At 42.1% G+C, this 20591-nt stretch overlaps 1 protein-coding gene across 1 annotated transcript; it reads left to right on the top strand.

Annotated features, from left to right (window-relative positions):
• The first annotated feature begins 17159 nt into the window (after positions 1 to 17159).
• On the top strand, positions 17160 to 19810 carry LOC103495925 (BTB/POZ domain-containing protein At3g22104-like). Its single transcript, XM_008457603.3, has 3 exons — positions 17160 to 17735; positions 17973 to 19076; positions 19186 to 19810. The coding sequence occupies exons 1-3, from the start codon at positions 17673 to 17675 to the stop codon at positions 19582 to 19584; spliced, it is 1566 nt and encodes a 521-aa protein (XP_008455825.2). The 5' UTR covers positions 17160 to 17672; the 3' UTR covers positions 19585 to 19810.
• The last annotated feature ends 781 nt before the right edge of the window (positions 19811 to 20591 follow it).

The following is a 20591-nucleotide window of genomic DNA, read 5'->3' as shown; positions in this document are numbered from 1 at the left end:
AAAACGAAAGCAAATAGAAGGCCAGAGGTCGAATGGTGAAGGAGCAATATAATGAATGTAGGAGCGTTAGAGAGAGGTAGTGGCGTGTGGAATGGCTAAGGCTTGAGATTGATTGGAGTGGATTGATGTAACGACCCAACTCCTTATACTGAATCGAAGTCATTACTAAATATAGAACAAGTGGTTTAAGTCATGAAATTTATTAAAGACGCATAAGGTTTAAGAAATTTTTTTTATTTATGAAAATTTAAACAAGGTAGTTATGCAAAAAAGTGTAATGCATTCTAAAGTCCTACTCGGGCCCTGTCTACATAAAAAGATGCTCAGTAATGAAAAGTACTCAAACTCGAATACGAAAGTCTAAAATAAGGATAAGCGGAAGCAGTAGTCCCTATGGCCCTCCACGGTCACTTCGGGTCGCTCGCCAGCTTGCCCTTGCCCTTGCCTCGTCCTCTACCTGAAAACATAAAATGAAGAGAGTGAGTATAAAATACTCAGTAAGGGACCCACTACTAGTCCCACTAGGTGCCTGTTAACTTCCTGTCAGAGTCCTGTAACTGGTACCCAATCTCTGGCACGTTCCCGAACACGTGCAACATGCGCTCCCGTAGGAACGTATCTCTGGTCTTCGGAGCCCCGGGGGACACCTAGGACAGTCGGGATGCGAGGACCCCGTCGAGTCACTCGAGTCATATCTATATCCATGCTAGACTGGCGTCCCGTCGGACCACACAGTCCTCAATAGGTGGTGATCCCGAAGGACACCCATGCAGGTACGACTCTAACAGATTAAGCTAACAGGTACCCTAATTGCAGTATACATACACATGGCATCAGCATATAACATATCACATAAATCATCTCTGCCCTCTCCGTCTCGACATTCGTCGTATAGCTATAACAGCTCTCGCCACACATAACAGGCTATAATATAACCATAACGTCATTTACATCATACTAACATTGATTTCAGGCATCGTACCGTCTAATCCTCAACATGCAAAATTGGAGTATACATCGTCTCATATTTCTAAGCATGGAGCTAGTAGTAGAATCTCTTACCTGGAGATTTACTTGACGAGTCCTAACCGCGAGGCAGTACGCTTTCCAAGCGACGAGGTCCTAACTGTGTAATATGCCAAGATTCGTAATTAGGTCACCAACGACTAACGGTTCAAGACTCATTTGAAATGACTTACCCTAGAGAGAGGTTGCAGTGCTCAAGCCCCTACTGAAGAAATCCCCCGCTGCAGCAGTTACTTGGTCCAGGACGTCCCTTAAGGAGAAATAATCTAATTTAATTCCAAATTAAATCATTTAGTGCCCAAAAATACTGAATCTTACTGGATAATGCCAAAATAGTTGATTTAATTACCAAAATTAGGTGGAAGGGGCCAAATTAGGCTTGGCGGCTCGGCTGGAAGGAGAACAGGGATCGGCTCGGCTCGGCGCAAGGATCTTGCGCGTGCGGCTCGGCTCGCGACAGCAAGGAGGCGCGGCTCGGCTTGCAGTGCAAGCGGCGCGGCGCGGCTTGCACGCGGGGAGAGCTGGGCACGTGTGGGCACGGACGCGGGTTCGGTTTTGGGTTCGGGCGAGCGGGCGTGGAGCGGTTCCGGGTTCGGGTTCGACGGCTGGAGGCGCGCGAGGCTTAGCTGCTGGATTTCAGTCGGCGCGGCGGCTGGCTGACGAACGTTCCGGCTGTGCTGCGTCGGATCTAAGCGGCGCGGCGTGGCTGGGCGTGTGAGCGACGGCGTTGCGGACACGGCTGGCTGGCGAATCGGCTGCGGCTCCTCAGCGCTGGATCGGAGCGACGCGATGCGGCTGGCTGCTCTTCCTCAGATCGACGCGGCGCGGCGAGTTTCGGCTGCAGACACGGCGCTCGGCTGCGCGGACCGGCTTAGACAATTCTTTCGACGCGGCTGGAAGCTCGGCGACGGCTCGGTTTCGACTGCAGGCTCGGCTGCACTGCTGAACAGAGAGGGGGGATGCTTGACGGCTCGGGTTCGCGGCGGCGGCGGCGGCGGCATGCGGCGGCTAGGGTTTCAATAAAAAAAAAATTTCCTTTTTCTTTTTCTTTTCCCCTCTTTCTTTCTTTGATTTTTTTTTCTCTTGCTCTTTACGCACGAGTCCCACGGCCTTTTTATAAAAAAAAATGACTATTTTCTTTTCCTTTTAAAAGCCCAAAACAACCCCTCCTCTCTCTCCCCAAATCTCACCAAAACAACCAACTTTAGTTTAATAAGGCTTCCCTAATTATTTCCAATAAAAATAAAATAATAAAATAAAAAGTAATACTTATTATCCTAAACAAATATGGATTCCCAACCTTAATTACTCGAGAAAATCAAAATGGTAAGGTTCTTCCAATAAATTTAAAAAAATTCCCATAACCACACTTAATATTGATGACAATGGCCAAAACAAAAAGAAATATCGAATTTGTTGGGCGTTACAATCTTCCCTCCTAACAAAAACTTTCGTCCTCGAAAGTTCTAATCCTCGAACAGCTCGGGGTACTGGGCTCTCATGTCCTCTTCTTTCTCCCACGTGGCCTCTTCCACTCCATGGTTCTGCCAAAGGATTTTGACCAGTGGAATTTCTCGACTGCAAAGCTTCTTGACCTCCCTCGCCAGGACCTCGACAGGCTGCTCCTCGTAGCTCAAGTTCTCGCTAATCTGTAGTGGCTCGAAGTCCACCACATGTGTTGGGTCTGCGACATATTTCCTCAGCATGGAGATATGGAATACGTCATGCACTACCGCAAAAGATGGGGGTAGCACCAAGCGATAAGCCACGGGGCCAATCCGCTCCAGTATCTCGAACGGCCCTACGAAGCGTGGACTCAGCTTCCCCTTCTTCGCGAACCTCAGAACACCCTTCATGGGTGCTACCTTCAGAAAGACCATATCTCCCACTTCAAACTCGAGGTCCTTACGTCGTACATCAGCATAACTCTTCTGTCTGCTCTGTGCTGTCAGCATACGAGCTCGGATCTTCTGTATGGCTGCGTTGGTAGTCTGCACTAACTCGGGGCCTAGCATCCTCTGCTCTCCAACCTCGCCCCAGCAGACAGGGGATCTACAGCACTTGCCATACAGAGCCTCGAACGGTGCCATACCGATAGTAGCCTGGTAGCTGTTGTTATAGGCAAACTCCATCAGATGCAGATGGGAGTCCCAACTTCCTGAAAACTCTAGTACGCAGGCTCGCAGCATGTCTTCCAAAATCTGGTTCAACCTCTCTGTCTGGCCATCGGTCTGAGGGTGGAATGCTGTGCTGAAGTCCAACCTCGTACCTAAAGCAAGTTGAAGTCCTTTCCAAAACTTCGATGTGAAGCGAGCGTCTCTGTCTGAAATGATGGATACGGGTACTCCATGTAGTCTCACAATCTCTGTCATATATAACTGCCCCCACTTACTGGCAGTGTAAGTGGATTTCCCTGGCACGAAATGGGCCGACTTCGTGAGTCTGTCGACCACAACCCAGATCACCGTGTAGCCCTTTAGGGTCTTGGGCAGTCCCGTAATAAAGTCCATCGACACACTCTCCCACTTCCACCCTGGCACACTCAAGAGTTGCATCAACCCTGCTGGATGCTGCCTAGGTGACTTCACCTGCTGGCACACCAAACACCTACTGACAAAGTCTGCCACTTCCCTCTTCATGCCCCTCCACCAATAGACACTCCTTAAGTCCTGGTACATCTTCGTACTCCCAGGGTGCATGGTAAACGGAGAACTGTGAGCCTCAGTCAAAAGCTCCGTCTTAACTGCGGTGTCTTCCGGCACACACAGGCGTCCCTCAAACATAAGGCCATCGTCAGCGGATATGGAGAAGTCTTCGCCTTGCCCTGTCTCCACCATACGACGCTTCTCGGCCAAGTAAGGATCATTCCACTGAGCAGCGATGATCTTTTGCCTCAAGGTTGGCTGAACTGACAACTGAGCCAACTGTGCGGTAACCTCACCCACTGAGACTGCAATCTCGGCTCTCTCAAAATCCCTGAGTAAGGGGGTCTGCTTGGTGATTAGCGCCGCTGAATGTGCAACCTTCCTACTCAGCGCGTCAGCCACTACATTTGCTTTACCTGGGTGGTATAGGATCTCGCAGTCGTAGTCTTTCACCAACTCGAGCCACCTCCTCTGCCTCATGTTCAACTCCTTCTGAGTGAAGAAGTACTTCAGGCTCTTGTGGTCGGTGTAAATCTGAATCTTCTCACTGTACAGATAGTGCCTCCATATCTTCAGTGCAAAGACTACAGCTGCCAACTCCAAGTCGTGGGTAGGGTAGTTCTGCTCATGAATCTTCAACTGGCGGGAGGCATAAGCAACTACCTTACCTTGCTGCATCAGGACACAGCCCAGTCCCTTCTTGGAGGCATCACTATAGATCACAAAGTTTCCCGAACCATCGGGCACTGTCAGGACCGGTGCAGTTACTAGCTTCTGTTTAAGCTCCTGAAAGCTACGCTCGCATGCTGGGCTCCATACAAAAGGGGTTCCCTTCCTGGTCAACTGGGTTAACGGGCTGGCTATACGTGAGAAGTCTTCCACGAACCTCCTGTAGTAACCTGCCAAGCCCAGAAAACTTCGAATTTCACTAACCGTGGACGGTCGAGGCCAATTGGTCACCGCTTCAATCTTTGCGGGATCCACTGAAACTCCCTCACTGGAAACCACGTGGCCAAGAAACGTCACCTTCCTTAACCAGAATTCACACTTGGAGAACTTGGCATACAGCTTGTTGGCTCGAAGAGTCTCCAAAACCTGGTGCAAGTGCTCCTCGTGCTCAGCCTCAGTTTTTGAGTAAATCAGGATGTCGTCAATGAAGACTATGACGAACGAGTCTAGAAAGTCCTTAAACACCCTGTTCATCAAATCCATGAACACTGCAGGAGCGTTAGTCAAGCCGAAAGACATCACCACGAACTTGTAATGTCCGTACCTCGAACGAAAGGCCGTCTTGGGGATGTCACCGTCCCTAATCCTCAACTGGTGATAGCCTGATCGCAGGTCGATCTTGGAAAAGACAGTGGCTCCCTGCAACTGATCGAACAGGTCATCAATCCTGGGCAAGGGGTAGCGGTTTTTGACCGTCACCTTGTTCAGCTCTCGGTAGTCAATACAAAGGCGCATCGACCCATCCTTCTTCTTCACGAACAATACTGGGGCTCCCCAAGGCGACACGCTGGGCCGGATGAAGCCTTTGTCCAGCAACTCCTGTAACTGGACCTTCAACTCCTTTAGCTCGGCTGGAGCCATTCTGTAAGGGGCCCTCGAGATAGGGGCAGTGCCCGGCTCTAACTCGATGGGGAAGTCTACCTCTCTGGGAGGCGGAAGTCCTGGGAGTTCGTCTGGGAAAACGTCGGGGTACTCCCTTACTACTGGTTCGGAAGATAGGGAAACTTCTGGCTCTCTAATATCCACTACGCTTGCCAAGATGCCCCAAGTACCCTGGCTGAGTAGTTTACTAGCCTTCATGGCTGAGATGACCTTGGGTATACATACCATGCCTGCCCCCCTGAATTTGAAACTAGCCCCGGAGGGAGGGTTAAAGATAACTTCCTTGCCAAAACAATCTATATTTGCATGGTTGGCTGACAGCCAATCCATGCCTAGTATCACATCAAAATCCTGCATGTCTAGCACTAGCAAGGTCACGTCTAACATACGATTCGCTATCTCTACCCGACATGCCTTTATTTGTTCTTTGGACAACAGAACCTCCCCAGATGGAGTAGAAACCGACAAAACACTACCCAAGGGTTCTACTTCCAAACCCACATGCTGAACGAAAACGGAGGATATAAACGAGTGGGATGACCCAGAGTCAAATAGCACAAAAGCATAATGCCCCAAAATTGGGAGCGTACCTGTCACCACCGTGCCAGCTCGCTCGGCCTCCTGCCGGGTAGTGGCGTAAACTCTCCCCTGCTGGGACGCCGAAGGCTAAGGCAGTGTCGTCTCAAAGGGTTTCCGAGGACACACATCAGCAGTGTGCCCCGGCTGTCTGCATCTGAAGCAGACTCCACTTCCAGCCAAGCAACGACCTCCGTGGACTCTCCTACAGGTAGTACAAGTGGGTAGCTCTCTCAGAGTCCTCCCGGCTGCTGCAAGCTCCCGTCGGTGTCTCTGAAAGACACCTCCTGACCTCAGTGTTCGCTGCGGTACTACGTCAGGCTGCGTCTCCACCTTTCTCTTCTGCCCCAAGGCTGACCCTCTGCCGGCAGCCTTAGACGAATCGGCTCTCTCAGGTAGGCTCAAATCCAGTGCTATACGTAGTGCATCAGCATGCGTGGCTGGCCGGAGAGCTCTGACAATGCCCTGAAGGTCTAGCCTGAGTCCTCTAACGAATTTCTCCGTCCTGGCAGCCTCATCCCTTACCATATCGGGAGCAAAGCGGGACAGCATGTCGAACTCGGCGTCGTACTGCTCCACCGTCATGTCGCCTTGCTCCAAGTTTAGGAACTCTTGCAGCTTGGCGTGCTTCACATTGGCAGAGAAGAACTTAGCATAGAAGTTCTCCTTGAACTGCTCCCAAGTTATCTTGCTGACATCGCCCCCCAGCATTCTCTCAGCGGTCTCCCACCAGGCGGTGCCCCTGTCCTCCAAGAAGAAGACTGCACACTGCACCTTCTGGTCTTCTGGGCACTTCATGTACCGGAAAATAGTCTCTATGGACGTTAACCACATTTGGGCCTTTGTGGGGTTGTCCATGGATCCGTCAAAGGTCTTAGGATTATACTTCCTAAAGTCCCGTAAGTGTTTCGCCTCGGCCGACAGTTGAACTGGTATTGGTGGAGCTTCCTCAGGGGCTGGAGGAGCGACGGCCTGGGCCTGAACAGGGGCAGCCTGGTTCTGCTGGGCGGCAAGGAAAGGCGCCAAAGCAGCTTGCAGCATGTCCTGATAACGCTGCTCCATCGCGGCGAGATCCGCCTGGATGACCGGTGCGTTTGGGTCGACTGCCGGTGCAGCAGGGGGCGCCTCCGGCTGGCCACGACCGGCTCCTCTGCCTCCCCTACCACCTCCTCGGCGTGCACCTCTACGTGGCGGCATTCTCCCTAAAATTCACCAACAAACTTTTCACCACAAGAACTTAACACCCTATCTCTAGGTCTAGACTATTCAGGCAAAATCGTAATCTTAACATTAGCAAGGCTTTAGACATACCTGGCGAGTGCCGAAGGACCGTATAGCCATAGGGTGAAGTAAAACCAAAACAAAAATGACTTACATCGTAGGTCAGTCTACAGAACCTAAAACACTGTGCTCTGATACCAACTGTAACGACCCAACTCCTTATACTGAATCGAAGTCATTACTAAATATAGAACAAGTGGTTTAAGTCATGAAATTTATTAAAGACGCATAAGGTTTAAGAAATTTTTTTTATTTATGAAAATTTAAACAAGGTAGTTATGCAAAAAAGTGTAATGCATTCTAAAGTCCTACTCGGGCCCTGTCTACATAAAAAGATGCTCAGTAATGAAAAGTACTCAAACTCAAATACGAAAGTCTAAAATAAGGATAAGCGGAAGCAGTAGTCCCTATGGCCCTCCACGGTCACTTCGGGTCGCTCGCCAGCTTGCCCTTGCCCTTGCCTCATCCTCTACCTGAAAACATAAAATGAAGAGAGTGAGTATAAAATACTCAGTAAGGGACCCACTACTAGTCCCACTAGGTGCCTGTTAACTTCCTGTCAGAGTCCTGTAACTGGTACCCAATCTCTGGCCCGTTCCAGAACACGTGCAACATGCGCTCCCGTAGGAACGTATCTCTGGTCTTCGGAGCCCCGGGGGACACCTAGGACAGTCGGGATGCGAGGACCCCGTCGAGTCACTCGAGTCATATCTATATCCATGCTAGACTGGCGTCCCGTCGGACCACACAGTCCTCAATAGGTGGTGATCCCGAAGGACACCCATGCAGGTACGACTCTAACAGATTAAGCTAACAGGTACCCTAATTGCAGTATACATACACATGGCATCAGCATATAACATATCACATAAATCATCTCTGCCCTCTCCGTCTCGACATTCGTCGTATAGCTATAACAGCTCTCGCCACACATAACAGGCTATAGTATAACCATAACGTCATTTACATCATACTAACATTGATTTCAGGCATCGTACCGTCTAATCCTCAACATGCAAAATTGGAGTATACATCGTCTCATATTTCTAAGCATGGAGCTAGTAGTAGAATCTCTTACCTGGAGATTTACTTGACGAGTCCTAACCGCGAGGCAGTACGCTTTCCAAGCGACGAGGTCCTAACTGTGTAATATGCCAAGATTCGTAATTAGGTCACCAACGACTAACGGTTCAAGACTCATTTGAAATGACTTACCCTAGAGAGAGGTTGCAGTGCTCAAGCCCCTACTGAAGAAATCCCCCGCTGCAGCAGTTACTTGGTCCAGGACGTCCCTTAAGGAGAAATAATCTAATTTAATTCCAAATTAAATCATTTAGTGCCCAAAAATATTGAATCTTACTGGATAATGCCAAAATAGTTGATTTAATTACCAAAATTAGGTGGAAGGGGCCAAATTAGGCTTGGCGGCTCGGCTGGAAGGAGAACAGGGATCGGCTCGGCTCGGCGCAAGGATCTTGCGCGTGCGGCTCGTCTCGCGACAGCAAGGAGGCGCGCGCGTGCGGCTCGGCTCGCGACAGCAAGGAGGCGCGGCTCGGCTTGCAGTGCAGGCGGCGCGGCGCGGCGTGCACGCGGGGAGAGCTGGGCACGTGTGGGCACAGACGCGGGTTCGGTTTCGGGTTCGGGCGAGCGGGCGTGGAGCGGTTCCGGGTTCGGGTTCGACGGCTGGAGGCGCGCGAGGCTTAGCTGCTGGATTTCAGTCGGCGCGGCGGCTGGCTGACGAACGTTCCGGCTGTGCTGCGTCGGATCTAAGCGGCGCGGCGTGGCTGGGCGTGTGAGCGACGGCGTTGCGGACACGGCTGGCTGGCGAATCGGCTGCGGCTCCTCAGCGCTGGATCGGAGCGACGCGATGCGGCTGGCTGCTCTTCCTCAGATCGACGCGGCGCGGCGAGTTTCGGCTGCAGACACGGCGCTCGGCTGCGCGGACCGGCTTAGACAATTCTTTCGACGCGGCTGGAAGCTCGGCGACGGCTCGGTTTCGACTGCAGGCTCGGCTGCACTGCTGAACAGAGAGGGGGGATGCTTGACGGCTCGGGTTCGCGGCGGCGGCGGCGGCGGCATGCGGCGGCTAGGGTTTCAATAAAAAAAAATTTCCTTTTTCTTTTTCTTTTCCCCTCTTTCTTTCTTTGATTTTTTTTTCTCTTGCTCTTTACGCACGAGTCCCACGGCCTTTTTATAAAAAAAAATGACTATTTTCTTTTCCTTTTAAAAGCCCAAAACAACCCCTCCTCTCTCTCCCCAAATCTCACCAAAACAACCAACTTTAGTTTAATAAGGCTTCCCTAATTATTTCCAATAAAAATAAAATAATAAAATAAAAAGTAATACTTATTATCCTAAACAAATATGGATTCCCAACCTTAATTACTCGAGAAAATCAAAATGGTAAGGTTCTTCCAATAAATTTAAAAAAATTCCCATAACCACACTTAATATTGATGACAATGGCCAAAACAAAAAGAAATATCGAATTTGTTGGGCGTTACAATTGAGAAGGAGAATGTGAAATTAGATGCCAAGTTCAGGATATTTTGGAAAATTTTGAGAGGTAGCACACTTTTGGTTTTTCATGTGAAAAGTAGCACATATTTAGAAAACTCGTAATTTTGTTTTTCTCGGTTAGTATTGACATCAAGATTCTTCACAAACTTTTAAAAACTAATTCAATGTAATTTTTCGGTCCATCTCAACCGAGATCAATATCGAGATTGTGTGATTTTGTTTTTAAATTTCAAGTGACCAAAATACCTTTGGAAGAGCCTGAACGTTAGATATTCTCTGTGCTTATTTCGACCGGGGACTAAACGAGTTTGCTCCCAAAATCGTAGAAATATCTCTGATTCTTGCTTCGGAAAATTTAAAAAAGTCATCCTCGAACTTAAATCTTTGAAGGTAAATTACTTTGAATGATTCCATAGTTTAGGGTTTAATTTTTACTTTTTAGTTTGAAATATGAGGCAGATAGGAAATTTTGTATTGGGTGTTCTGATGTAGTTAAATGTGAACTAAATTTTAAGTTAATTTAGTTGGTTTCATTTTATGAATCTCGAAAATTTCATCAATATGGGTCCACGCAGATGAGAAATCTTAGACGAGATCGATGAAATTGTCCTAAGATTCATTAAAGGAGTTCGATATCTATTGCGTTTCATATGCATTTTATGGGATAATCTTGGGGATGGTTTTGCTTTAGATTGGACCAAGATATATCATAGAATGCATGTAAAACCCTTATCTCGTGGCATCCCAGTGCAATTGCTCTAGTTCAATATGCAATTCATATTGTTCTCAACCGAGATTTTTCGGAGATGTCATCGAGTTTTAACACAAAATACTGATTGTTCTTTGTTACGTGTGTGTTTTTGTTTTTTAGAATCCTCTTGTCACAAAAATCAAATCTAAAGAATTTTTCTTATCCAATTTGACATGTTGTTCGCACTTAGCAAATATAGTATCAAACATAAACAACAAGCTAACACCCAAGCAGATACATATGCTTAGGAAAATCCTATTCGGTCATTTCCTAGATGTCAAGCTGATGTTTAATGGACTGCTTTGCCGCTACATCCTCTTGAGAGAGGTCGATAACAAACAAGACGACGTAATCTCTTTTAAATTACTCAGCCAGAAGGGCTCCATTAGACGAGAGGATTTTGATACCATTGAGGTTTAGGCCGAGACATCTCATTCAGTTTGAAGAGGATAAAGTGTTGAGGTTAAGATGGTTGTACCTGGGCTATAGACCCAATATGAATGGGTTAGAGCTGGACAAAGAACGCGTGAAAGGGGCACTGAGGGAAAATGTTGTCATGCACAAGAAAAAGCTCCCGGAGACGTATAGCCTATATGGTTTCCCCTTTACCTTTCAGGTTATCAACCAAATTCTAACTTATTATGTTTTTTTAGTTGTATTCTTTGTGCTTATTGTTCTTTTGTTAACGTTGCTGTTACACTTTTAGGTTTGGACGGATGAGACAGTTTCGACCATAAGTGCATGGGTGGGTAGCCATAATAGGGCTTCGCATGATGCAATACCACGCATCATGCAATGGAGTTGCACTTACTCACCTAGGTTGAAGGTGAGTTATTCATAGGTCTTCAGGTCCCAAATGGTACATCGTGGTTTCTTTTATTCTTCACCTTCGCATTAGAGTTTAGGGTTTAATAACTAATACTTGTTGGTTGATGTTCCAAATTCAGACTCATATACAAGCAATTGAACTGACGGATGAGGAGCTTGCATACCTAGATCAGGTTCTTGATATCCCTTCTACAGATGGTTACAAGGATAACCCTGCTGCTCCTCTTCAAGAGGATGATTCTCCTTATTCCCATCCTCATGGCCCAATATGAACTTCCACTTCTCGCCTATCCTCATGCCCAACATCAACTTCCACTTCCCATCCATCCTTGAAAGGATAACTCCAATGCCTTTACTTCAAACATTGGTAGCCCTTCAACATGTATGGAGCCTAAGGCAGAAGCCAGTGCAGACCACTTGGACTCTAGAATGGACGAGATTGAGTTCAAGTTTGACTATATGAACTCCTGATAACTTGTAGAAATACAGATTATTATAGCCTCTTTTATAGAATAACGAGGCCAAAATGTAGAAGAAGTGTATAAAAACGTTTTAATTATGTAAAAAAAGTATAAGTATTTAGAAATACACTTTACATCAGCATCCATGTCTGTTTAACCTCGTTTTAGTGTCTTAATGCAGGAATAAAAGCAAAAGAAGAGATTAGTGAATCACAGAGGATATTGCACAAGAGCTACTAGAGAAGAACGCGTCTAGCGAGAACAAATGCTAGGCAATAAGCTTTATCATTACACGAGGACGACTCACTAGAAGACAAGAATGGTAGTTGGGGATGATGTGACTTGACAATGGAGGCTTTCGACATTGACATGATTAGAAAGATAGAAGTTTCCCGTCAAAAGTTGCCTATATAAAGAACCCCATAACCATTAAGAAAAGGAGGTCTGGATATGCTAAAAGTGGTCGATTGTGTGAAAAAGCTATATGGTTGTGTCTGGTCGGGTCCGAAAAGGCCAAAACCTAGAGTGTGACGAAAAGAAGTAGCATTTTCGTTGTCTGTAAAAGTCATTTTCTTCTTCTTCAACCAAGTTGTGAGTGAGAGCTTAGAGTTTGAAGGAAAGGAAGTTCATTTCCCACTTCCCCTAACTTGTAAACATTTTCCATTTTCTATTCTTCCCATTTTTGTATTCGTTGTAATATATATTGTTCATATTGTACGATGGTTGAAGGTCTACATTCTTTAATATATATCTTTTCAATCCATTCATCTCTTTACTGTTCATCTGTCAATGTGTTATTTGCAAATTAGTCTTGTATAAGTTCTTGATAAGTTGCTTTGCTTATAACTCTTATTGTGTTAGTTGAATTATTTTTATCACCTGGCCAGTGCTTATCGCCAACTACCAGAGAGGAAAAGTAGCAACGATATGGCTAACGCGCATCAGGAGGAGTTTGGAGACAAACTCCACCTTGGTGAGATAACTTCTATCTTTTGTACCCCAAAAGGAGGACAAGTGCAGGCAATAGGCGCCAAGAGGTTGCTGCCCTTAATCGCGAAGCTTATATATTTTATAAATAAATAATCCTTCTAGATATATCTCGTTTAACTAGGTTGAGTCATTTACACCCCCAAAGAAGGATAAGTTTGGCGTATAAAGACTCTAAGAGGAACTCGCCTTAATCATAGACTTGTTATGGGAGCCATATTGCATCAAGACTTTCATGGTCTAATCGCGTAATCATGCATAGATATTCCTTCACCCATTCTTCATACAAGTTAGCTTGCATATCCATTTCACATCCATCTAATTCCCCTTTATAGAATCTCTAGAGTACATAAGTAGTTTAGTTCCGCTTATATTCATTTATCCATTATTCATTATTCTTTTATACTGCTTAATTGATGAGTAAAGTCTAAAATTAATTATTGATATCAGTTCCCTGTGTTTGACTCTGGATCATCTAGATAAACCTATTGTTTCGCTTATACTTGGGCAAGCAATAGAAAAACTTATACACGACAAGGACTTAACTTTAATATGGAAAATATGGACATTGAGACCATTTTGCATGCAATGATCATGTCTGAACACATAATGAAGAGATTCACAAGGAGCATTTTGTATGCATTGATCTTGAATCAATGACACATTATGAAATATAGTTTACCTCACTAAGTCCGCAACACACTTAGAATCGAGTCAACTCCAGATTGGATCGGATGGAGTCCTCTTTTGCGATCGAGTTATTGGTCATAAAGGAGTTGCTCAAAGTCTTAGTCGCATGGTATCGTAGATGATGAATACCTATTAGCAACTCACTCACTGATGGACAGCACTACTTTGTAAGTCCATACCTACAAATACAATGATATTGTTAACACAAGTATATAAATACTCGAAAATGAACACCATGAGCATAGAATTAGAAATCTGAAAGGCAAAGGGAAGCCATAGAGGCTATACGACTCTAAGGACTTATTATTCGTAGGTTTCTTCTTGTACAAGACCACTTTTTCATTAAGTGCCCCCTTTCAAACTAGCAATGGTCATGGACTATATTAACTCATCCCAGTTGTAGCTAATGAAATCTTCTCAATCGTTAATTAGGCCCAACATTGTCCAATCTATATATTGCCTCCTCTCTCTGCTTATCATCGTAAGCTTGATGAAGTAGAATATGAGCATCTTTACCGTATCCTCGTCACCCTCAAATTGAAGAGTTGGGTGATTCTTGTCTAACTCAGACCCATTCATGTTTGTCATATCCTCCAAATTAAATATAACCTTCTTAATCATAGGGTCTTTTTCAGTTCAAACCGAACCTCATGTCTTGGCCTATACCTCAACCCCATTATTATGTCAAAATCCTCTTGATTGAAGGAGGCCTTATCACCTTTTAAAATTAATTATATATGTTATCATGTATCTTCTCGACCTCTAATTTAAAAAAATGTAATGACACATAGGTCTATTGAACACCAACTTTAAATCCAAGAAGTGTCCAAAGAAGGTTTTCCTAAACATATAAAGCTGTCTGGTTGTTAACTTGTTTTTTATACTTGACACGATCTTCAATAGATGCCAACAACATGTCAAGTTTGCATGGAAGAAGTCAAAACTGCAGATTTTGGTCATCAGAGGCATCTGTAAAACAATTTAAAACACATAATAGAAAAAAAAATAATTCTTTTGTTCTAAAACTCGGGGCACTCTCGTGGCAATCTCGACCGAGAACAACATGAATTGCCAATTGAACTTGGGCAACATTGCATCAAGATGCTACAAGATAAGGATTTTATATGCATTCCATGATCTATCTCGGTCCAATCTCGGACGAAATCGTCCTCGAGATTATCCCACAAAATACATATGTGAAACGCAACAATCTCGAGACTCCTTCAATGAATCTTGAGACAATTTCATAGATCTCTAATCAGAGATTCCTCTTCTGCACTGGTCCAGATTGATGAAATTGTTGAGATTCATCGAAGGAAACTGCATGCATTAACTTAAAATAATGTTTTACATCCAACTATAAAAATTTTCCATCCGCCTCAGATTTCGTAGAAAAGAATCTAACATAAACTAAAAACTAACCCCTTAAACTATCAAATCGTTCAAAGTAATTCACATTCGGAGATTTAAGTTCGAGGATGACTTCTTGAAATTTCACGGAGCAAAAATTAGAGAAATTCTTTTGATTTTGGAAGTAAACTCGTTTAGTTCTCCGCTAAAATGAGCACAATGTTTAGGGTTCAATATTTTGTGAGAATATCTAACGTTCGAGCTTACAATGGTATTTTTGTCATTTGATGAAACCCTTTATTTTGAAATTAAAAAAAAACACACAATCTCGGTGTCGATCACGATCGGGATGGACCGAGAAATTACGTTGAAAGATTTTTTTAAAATTTGTGAAGAATCTCGTGTCAAGCTCGGTCGAGATTGATCGAGAAAAATAAAATTACGAGTTTTTCAAGAGTGCTACTTTTGAAATGTAATACCAAAAGTGTGGTGCTTCTTAAAATTTTCGAATATTTTAGGTTTTAAAAAATATATAAAAGAAAGTAGTGATTTTCGGTTAATCACATTTCCACAATCACTAGAAAGCTAATGCTTCAAAATTGAAACTTTGAGTGATTTCTTATTTTTCTAAAATCACTTTCGTTAGGTTGCCAAATATCATATTTTTGTGTAAAAGTGATTTTGGCTACCAAACACACCCTTAGTCCTAAACTTGACCATATATTATTAGTTTATAAACAATCCTATATGTAAATACAATCAGAAATGGGGAGGATTTGAATAAAAAATCTTGTGGTTACTAGGTATGTCAATTGAGCTATGATAGTTTATCTCTTACGTAAATAAATTGATAGACTAATTAGATTCCAATAATTTTTATAAAATACAAAATCTACATCATAAATTAATAAAAAAACTGAACATCAAATTTTGATAACTTATTTTCTAGATTAAGAACTCAATTGTTACAAATTTTAAGTAAAAGAGCTAAAAGATTATAGAACTCAACTGTTACGATAAGTAAAAGAGCTAAATAATTATATACTTAACTAAATTATTACGAAATTAAAACTATAAAGACTAAATGGTAAAAAACTAAAGTCGTAAGACTAAATTATTTTCCATGAGAGTTTAAAGATCAAACAATATTTGAGGGACATTCTATATATTACGGGTGTAAACGGGTTGAGGAACATTTTCAACCCAACCCATATTTTCTGGTTGGTTGGGTAGGGTTGTCGGGTTGCCATCCCTAAGTATCAACCAATCTTTTCTTTTACCCCATTTCTTCGATTAATAATATATATTGTTAATTTAGTTGTTTTGCTGTAAAAGGGAAGCATGCTACACTAAAATTTAGTCTAAAATTGATACTTAGATGTATTAGTTCAAATTCTTCGCCCTCAATTAGACAGCGGAAAAGATAGGAGAGTGAAAATAGAGACGTGGGATGAGGGTAAAAGAGTAAGTTGAAGTATCACATGGCTCTCGCTGGGCTCTAAATAGTACATGACATGAACCCAACCAACCGTCAATGCATTCCTAATTTACCTGTCTCTGTCTCCATTTTCGTGTGGTTGTTCCTTACTTGTTTTTATTAGGTGTAATCTTTTCTCCTTTTTTTTTTTTTATCTTTTACTAAATATACCCTAATTATTACAAAATTCAACCTTTACTTCACTTCCTATAATTTCCCATTTTACATGATTTCTCCACCAGAATTTTTGTAGGGTATTCCCATGGCCATGGCCATGCCCATGGTGTCCAAATTAAGGCCTACAATTTCTATGAGAGCGACACAAATGAACTTCTCAATGTCCATAAATAAAAGTTCATAAATGCTTAGGAGCAGAACAGATGAGAATGTATAAATCCTATCACTTCCGCATCTATCTTGTGATTTGGGATTTTATTGTAATTGGGCTGGGAGTTTGGGACCCACGTCCATCTCCAACAAGTATTATAAGAATTAGGCCCCAAACTTATGAGTGTTGAAATTGGATTCTAAAATTTATATACTTATATAAAAGTTGTAATAATTATTTAAGTTCAAATATTCAATTTTTATCATTTAAGTGTTTAATTTCTATAATAATGGCAAGCTTATAGATCTAGTTATACAAATTTGAGTACTTAATTTTTACTATTGAAAGTTAGAATATGTAATTGCCATTATGCTAGACTGTGGTAGTTTTATAACTTAACCAAATTTTAAATATATCAAAAATGTTTTAGATAGAAAATTAAAAAATTTAGAACATATATGGGCACATTTCAATAGATAAATATTTCAAAACCAAAGTCCCTTACCAAACTAAAAGAAAAATGTTAGCGATGGACCAGGGAACAAACCCAGTTGGGAGTTGAGGGTAGGGCACTGTGCCCTACAAAATCAATATCTATTTATTTCTGAACTTAATTCTTATTTATTTTTGTTCTGGGTCTGGCTGGACATTCAAGAGTTTATTATTAACTACTTTTTTTAGCTCAAGATTAAATTTTTTTGTTTTTTTTGTTTTTTTTTTTTAACTTTTGGGCAGGAATGTCAGTGGTCACACACACTTCACTTGCACTCATCTCTCTCTTTCTCTTGGAATTTGTATAATATTATTGACTTGGTTGTTGTATTTCCATTTTCTACTGCTTGTTTCTTCCCACCGGCGTTGAGAATCTTTATAATCATATATCTCAGTTTTTAGAATCATTTTGCAGTGAAGTTGTTGATTGAATTCCTGCTAAACCCACCCCCCCACCCCCCCATTTTCTACTTCTTGTCTTCTTCTTTCTTTTCAGAATAAACCCCAACTCTCTTCTTCTTCTTCTTCTTCTTCTTCTTCACTCTTCTTTTTCGGCTTCAACAAACCCAATTCCTGTTTCCAATTCTAATTTTGAAATCACCCATTTATCCTTTTTACTTCTTCTCTTGAGTTTTCCTTTTTCTGGGTGATGGAGGTTTGCTGTAATCTTGAAGTGGATGTCAATGGCGAAGAGATTTTCATGGTGGATAAGGTAATTAATTCTCTGCTCCTTTTTCACCCCCTTTTGATTCTGGGTTTTCTCAATTCTCCTTTGGGTTTTTTGTTTTGTTATGTCTTTTTGTTTTTTGTTTTACTTTACCTATTCTCTGGCGTATGTTTTTTGATTACTTGTTTTTGGTTTAATTTTGTATTGATTTTTTTTTTCTTTCTTTCTTTCTTTCTTTTTTTTTTTTTTTTTTTTTTCTTTTTCTTTTGGCTACTTCTGTAGAAAATTGTAGCTTCGTACTCTGGGAGGTTGAGCAAGCTATTTGGTAAATCAAAGGCTACTTCAAGAAATTTGAAGCTGATATTCCAGGATTTTCCTGGAGGGGCAGAGGGATTTGAGTTGATATTGAAGTTCTGTTACAACAATGGAAATCTTAAATTGAATCCTTCAAATGTCCCTCTATTATATTCTGCAGCACAATTCATGGAGATGAACAGTTCAATCTCAGGAACCCAAAATTTACAAGAACAAACAGAGAAATACATTGAAGATATCAGCGAGTGGAGTTGGTCTGAGCTTTTGAATGCTTTGAAACGATGTCAAGATTTGTTTCTTAGCCCTCCAATTGTGATTGAGAAATGCTTAGATTCTCTTGTTGGAAGGCTGAACTTAGCTGTGGAAGCAAATTCTTGTCCATCTACATCCTCGCCCGATAGCTCGGCATTACGGTTTTCGTGTGATACGAAAAGTACTGAAAGCTTAAAGACAGGGTTCTCTAATGGATTATGGTGGTTTGAGGAACTTTTAGTCTTCACTCCTGATTTGGTTAAAATGTTGGTTCAATTTATACTCGAACGAAATTTTGATGAAGGTGTCATTGGTAGGTTCCTTATTTATTACCAGAAATCGAAGTCTTCGAATGCTACAAGAGAAGAAAAGCGTAAGATTGTTGAGGTAGTAGTCGAAATGCTCTATGTTCTTGAGCACAGTTCTGTTTCCTGCAAGAGCCTTTTCAGCATTCTTCGAGTTGCTTTGGGATTGAACATAGACAAATATATTCGAAATAAGTTGGAGAAGATGATTGGTGCAAGGTTAGATCAAGGATCATTGGACAATTTACTACTTCCATCTCCATCCGGAATGAATTATTTATATGACGTGAATCTTGTTCTAAGATTCATCAAAGCGTTTTTGCTTGAAAAAATGAACCGAACATCTCCGATGCCATTAAAAAGAGTAGCTAGGTTAATGGATTTGTACATGGCAGAAGTAGCTCCTGACCCTTGTTTAAAGCCTTCAAAGTTCCTAGCCCTTGCTAAAGCCCTGCCAGATTATGCTCGAAGCTCCCATGATGATATGTACCGTGCCATAGATATGTACATAGAGGTAATATCTTTTGAATTGTTTCAACTTTATTTTTAATCTCCTGGGAGTTTTTTAGGCTTTGAAACCTTAATTTAGAACGTATGGTCTGACTGAATCATGTTGATTACAGGTTCATACAGAAATGTCAGAAGAAGAAAAGGTTAAGATGTGTTGTGCATTGGATTACGAGAAGCTTTCAGCTGAAACTTGCATAAATCTTTCAGAAAACATAAGATTTCCATCCACATCTTCCATACAAGCCCTGATTTCTGAGGAACTCAAGCTCAAAACCTTACTTCAAACAGCTAACAGCTCTACGTCCATCACAAGTTTGCCTTGTAAACTGGACGGAAAGCTCGATTTTCCAGAAGAGAATGAGAAACTGAAAGCGCACATACAAGGAATCCAATGGAGAGTGATGGAGTTAGAGCATGTTTGTAAGAAACTGCAAACTCAAATGACGAAAGTGATGAAATCTAAAGTAACAAATCATAGTCAGCTGAAATCTTTGCCATGGCTTTGTTCATAGTCTAATTCCTTAATCTGAAATATTGTTGTTTGTATTGTACAAAGTGAGGAAATTCTTTTATCCTTATTAAGGTAGACACTGAGGTTGATTAATTAGGTGCTGTTTGTTTTTCATTGTAGATTCAAAATATTGGGTTGTGTACAGTGACAGAGATGAAAGTTGAAAAAAAAAAAAAAAAAAGAAAGGGAAAGAAAAAGAAGAGAGCTTTTTCTTTCTTTTTTGGTTATGATTTGCATCTTTTAGCCCTCTATAGTACTTGTCGATATGTATAATCTCAAATGTTGAGTCCTTTTCTTCTGCTATCTTCATGCTCTGAGGCATTTCACTATTTTCCCTCAACACTTTGCATTGAGAAAATGAAACTTCAGCACAATTATAACCTTTATATTGCTTTTTTCACCTTTTCCATATACATCTTCAAAAAGCAACACAATCAATTATGTTCAAAAATCAGTTCAACAGAAACTCTCATTCAACACACACAAAACAAACATCCAAACCAAAAGTTAATAGATTAAACATTTAACTCTTATGATTAAGGCTTGGTTTGATAACGAACATGATAACCATCTCCAAAGTGAATTGACTATAATAACCAATTTAAAACAAGCCTTGAACATCTCCGAAATGATTAGAAGAAAAAGCAGAAGACAATAATGATGTGTTTTGTTGACCAAGATCTTAAATGAAATGAAGTCGTAAGTTGGTAAAAGTAAATTAATAACAGACTGTAACAACGAATAGTATTTTTGGAGTTTGGGAACTGAAATTATGACCGGGAGAGAGTTTAGTATGAAGAAAGAGAATCCCAATGGAATTTGGCTTAAACGCTACTCTTTGTTGGTGTGTTGTTCCCATTTCCAAGGCCAATTTAGGTTTCTTAAAACTACATCCACTCATCCCTTACGTTATTCAATCTTAATTATACTTTCTAATCACTTTCTTCACTCCCAATGACAATGTGCATTACAAATCCTTTCGTTGGATTTATTGTTGGGTAGTTCCAT

The sequence above is a fragment of the Cucumis melo genome, chromosome 11 (genome assembly GCF_025177605.1).
Source record: "Cucumis melo cultivar AY chromosome 11, USDA_Cmelo_AY_1.0, whole genome shotgun sequence".
In the NCBI taxonomy this organism is placed as follows: Eukaryota; Viridiplantae; Streptophyta; class Magnoliopsida; order Cucurbitales; family Cucurbitaceae; genus Cucumis; species Cucumis melo.
This window is presented reverse-complemented; position numbering and strand designations above follow the sequence as displayed.

What these genes read in the sequence shown, in the direction of transcription:
- LOC103495925 (XM_008457603.3), top strand. Translation starts at nt 17,673, where the DNA reads ATGGAGGTTTGCTGTAATCTTGAAGTGGATGTCAATGGCGAAGAGATT. An exon ending in AGATTTTCATGGTGGATAAG is followed by an intron (nt 17,736 to 17,972) that starts GTAATTAATTCT and finishes CTACTTCTGTAG; the next exon opens with AAAATTGTAGCTTCGTACTC. An exon ending in CCATAGATATGTACATAGAG is followed by an intron (nt 19,077 to 19,185) that starts GTAATATCTTTT and finishes TGTTGATTACAG; the next exon opens with GTTCATACAGAAATGTCAGA.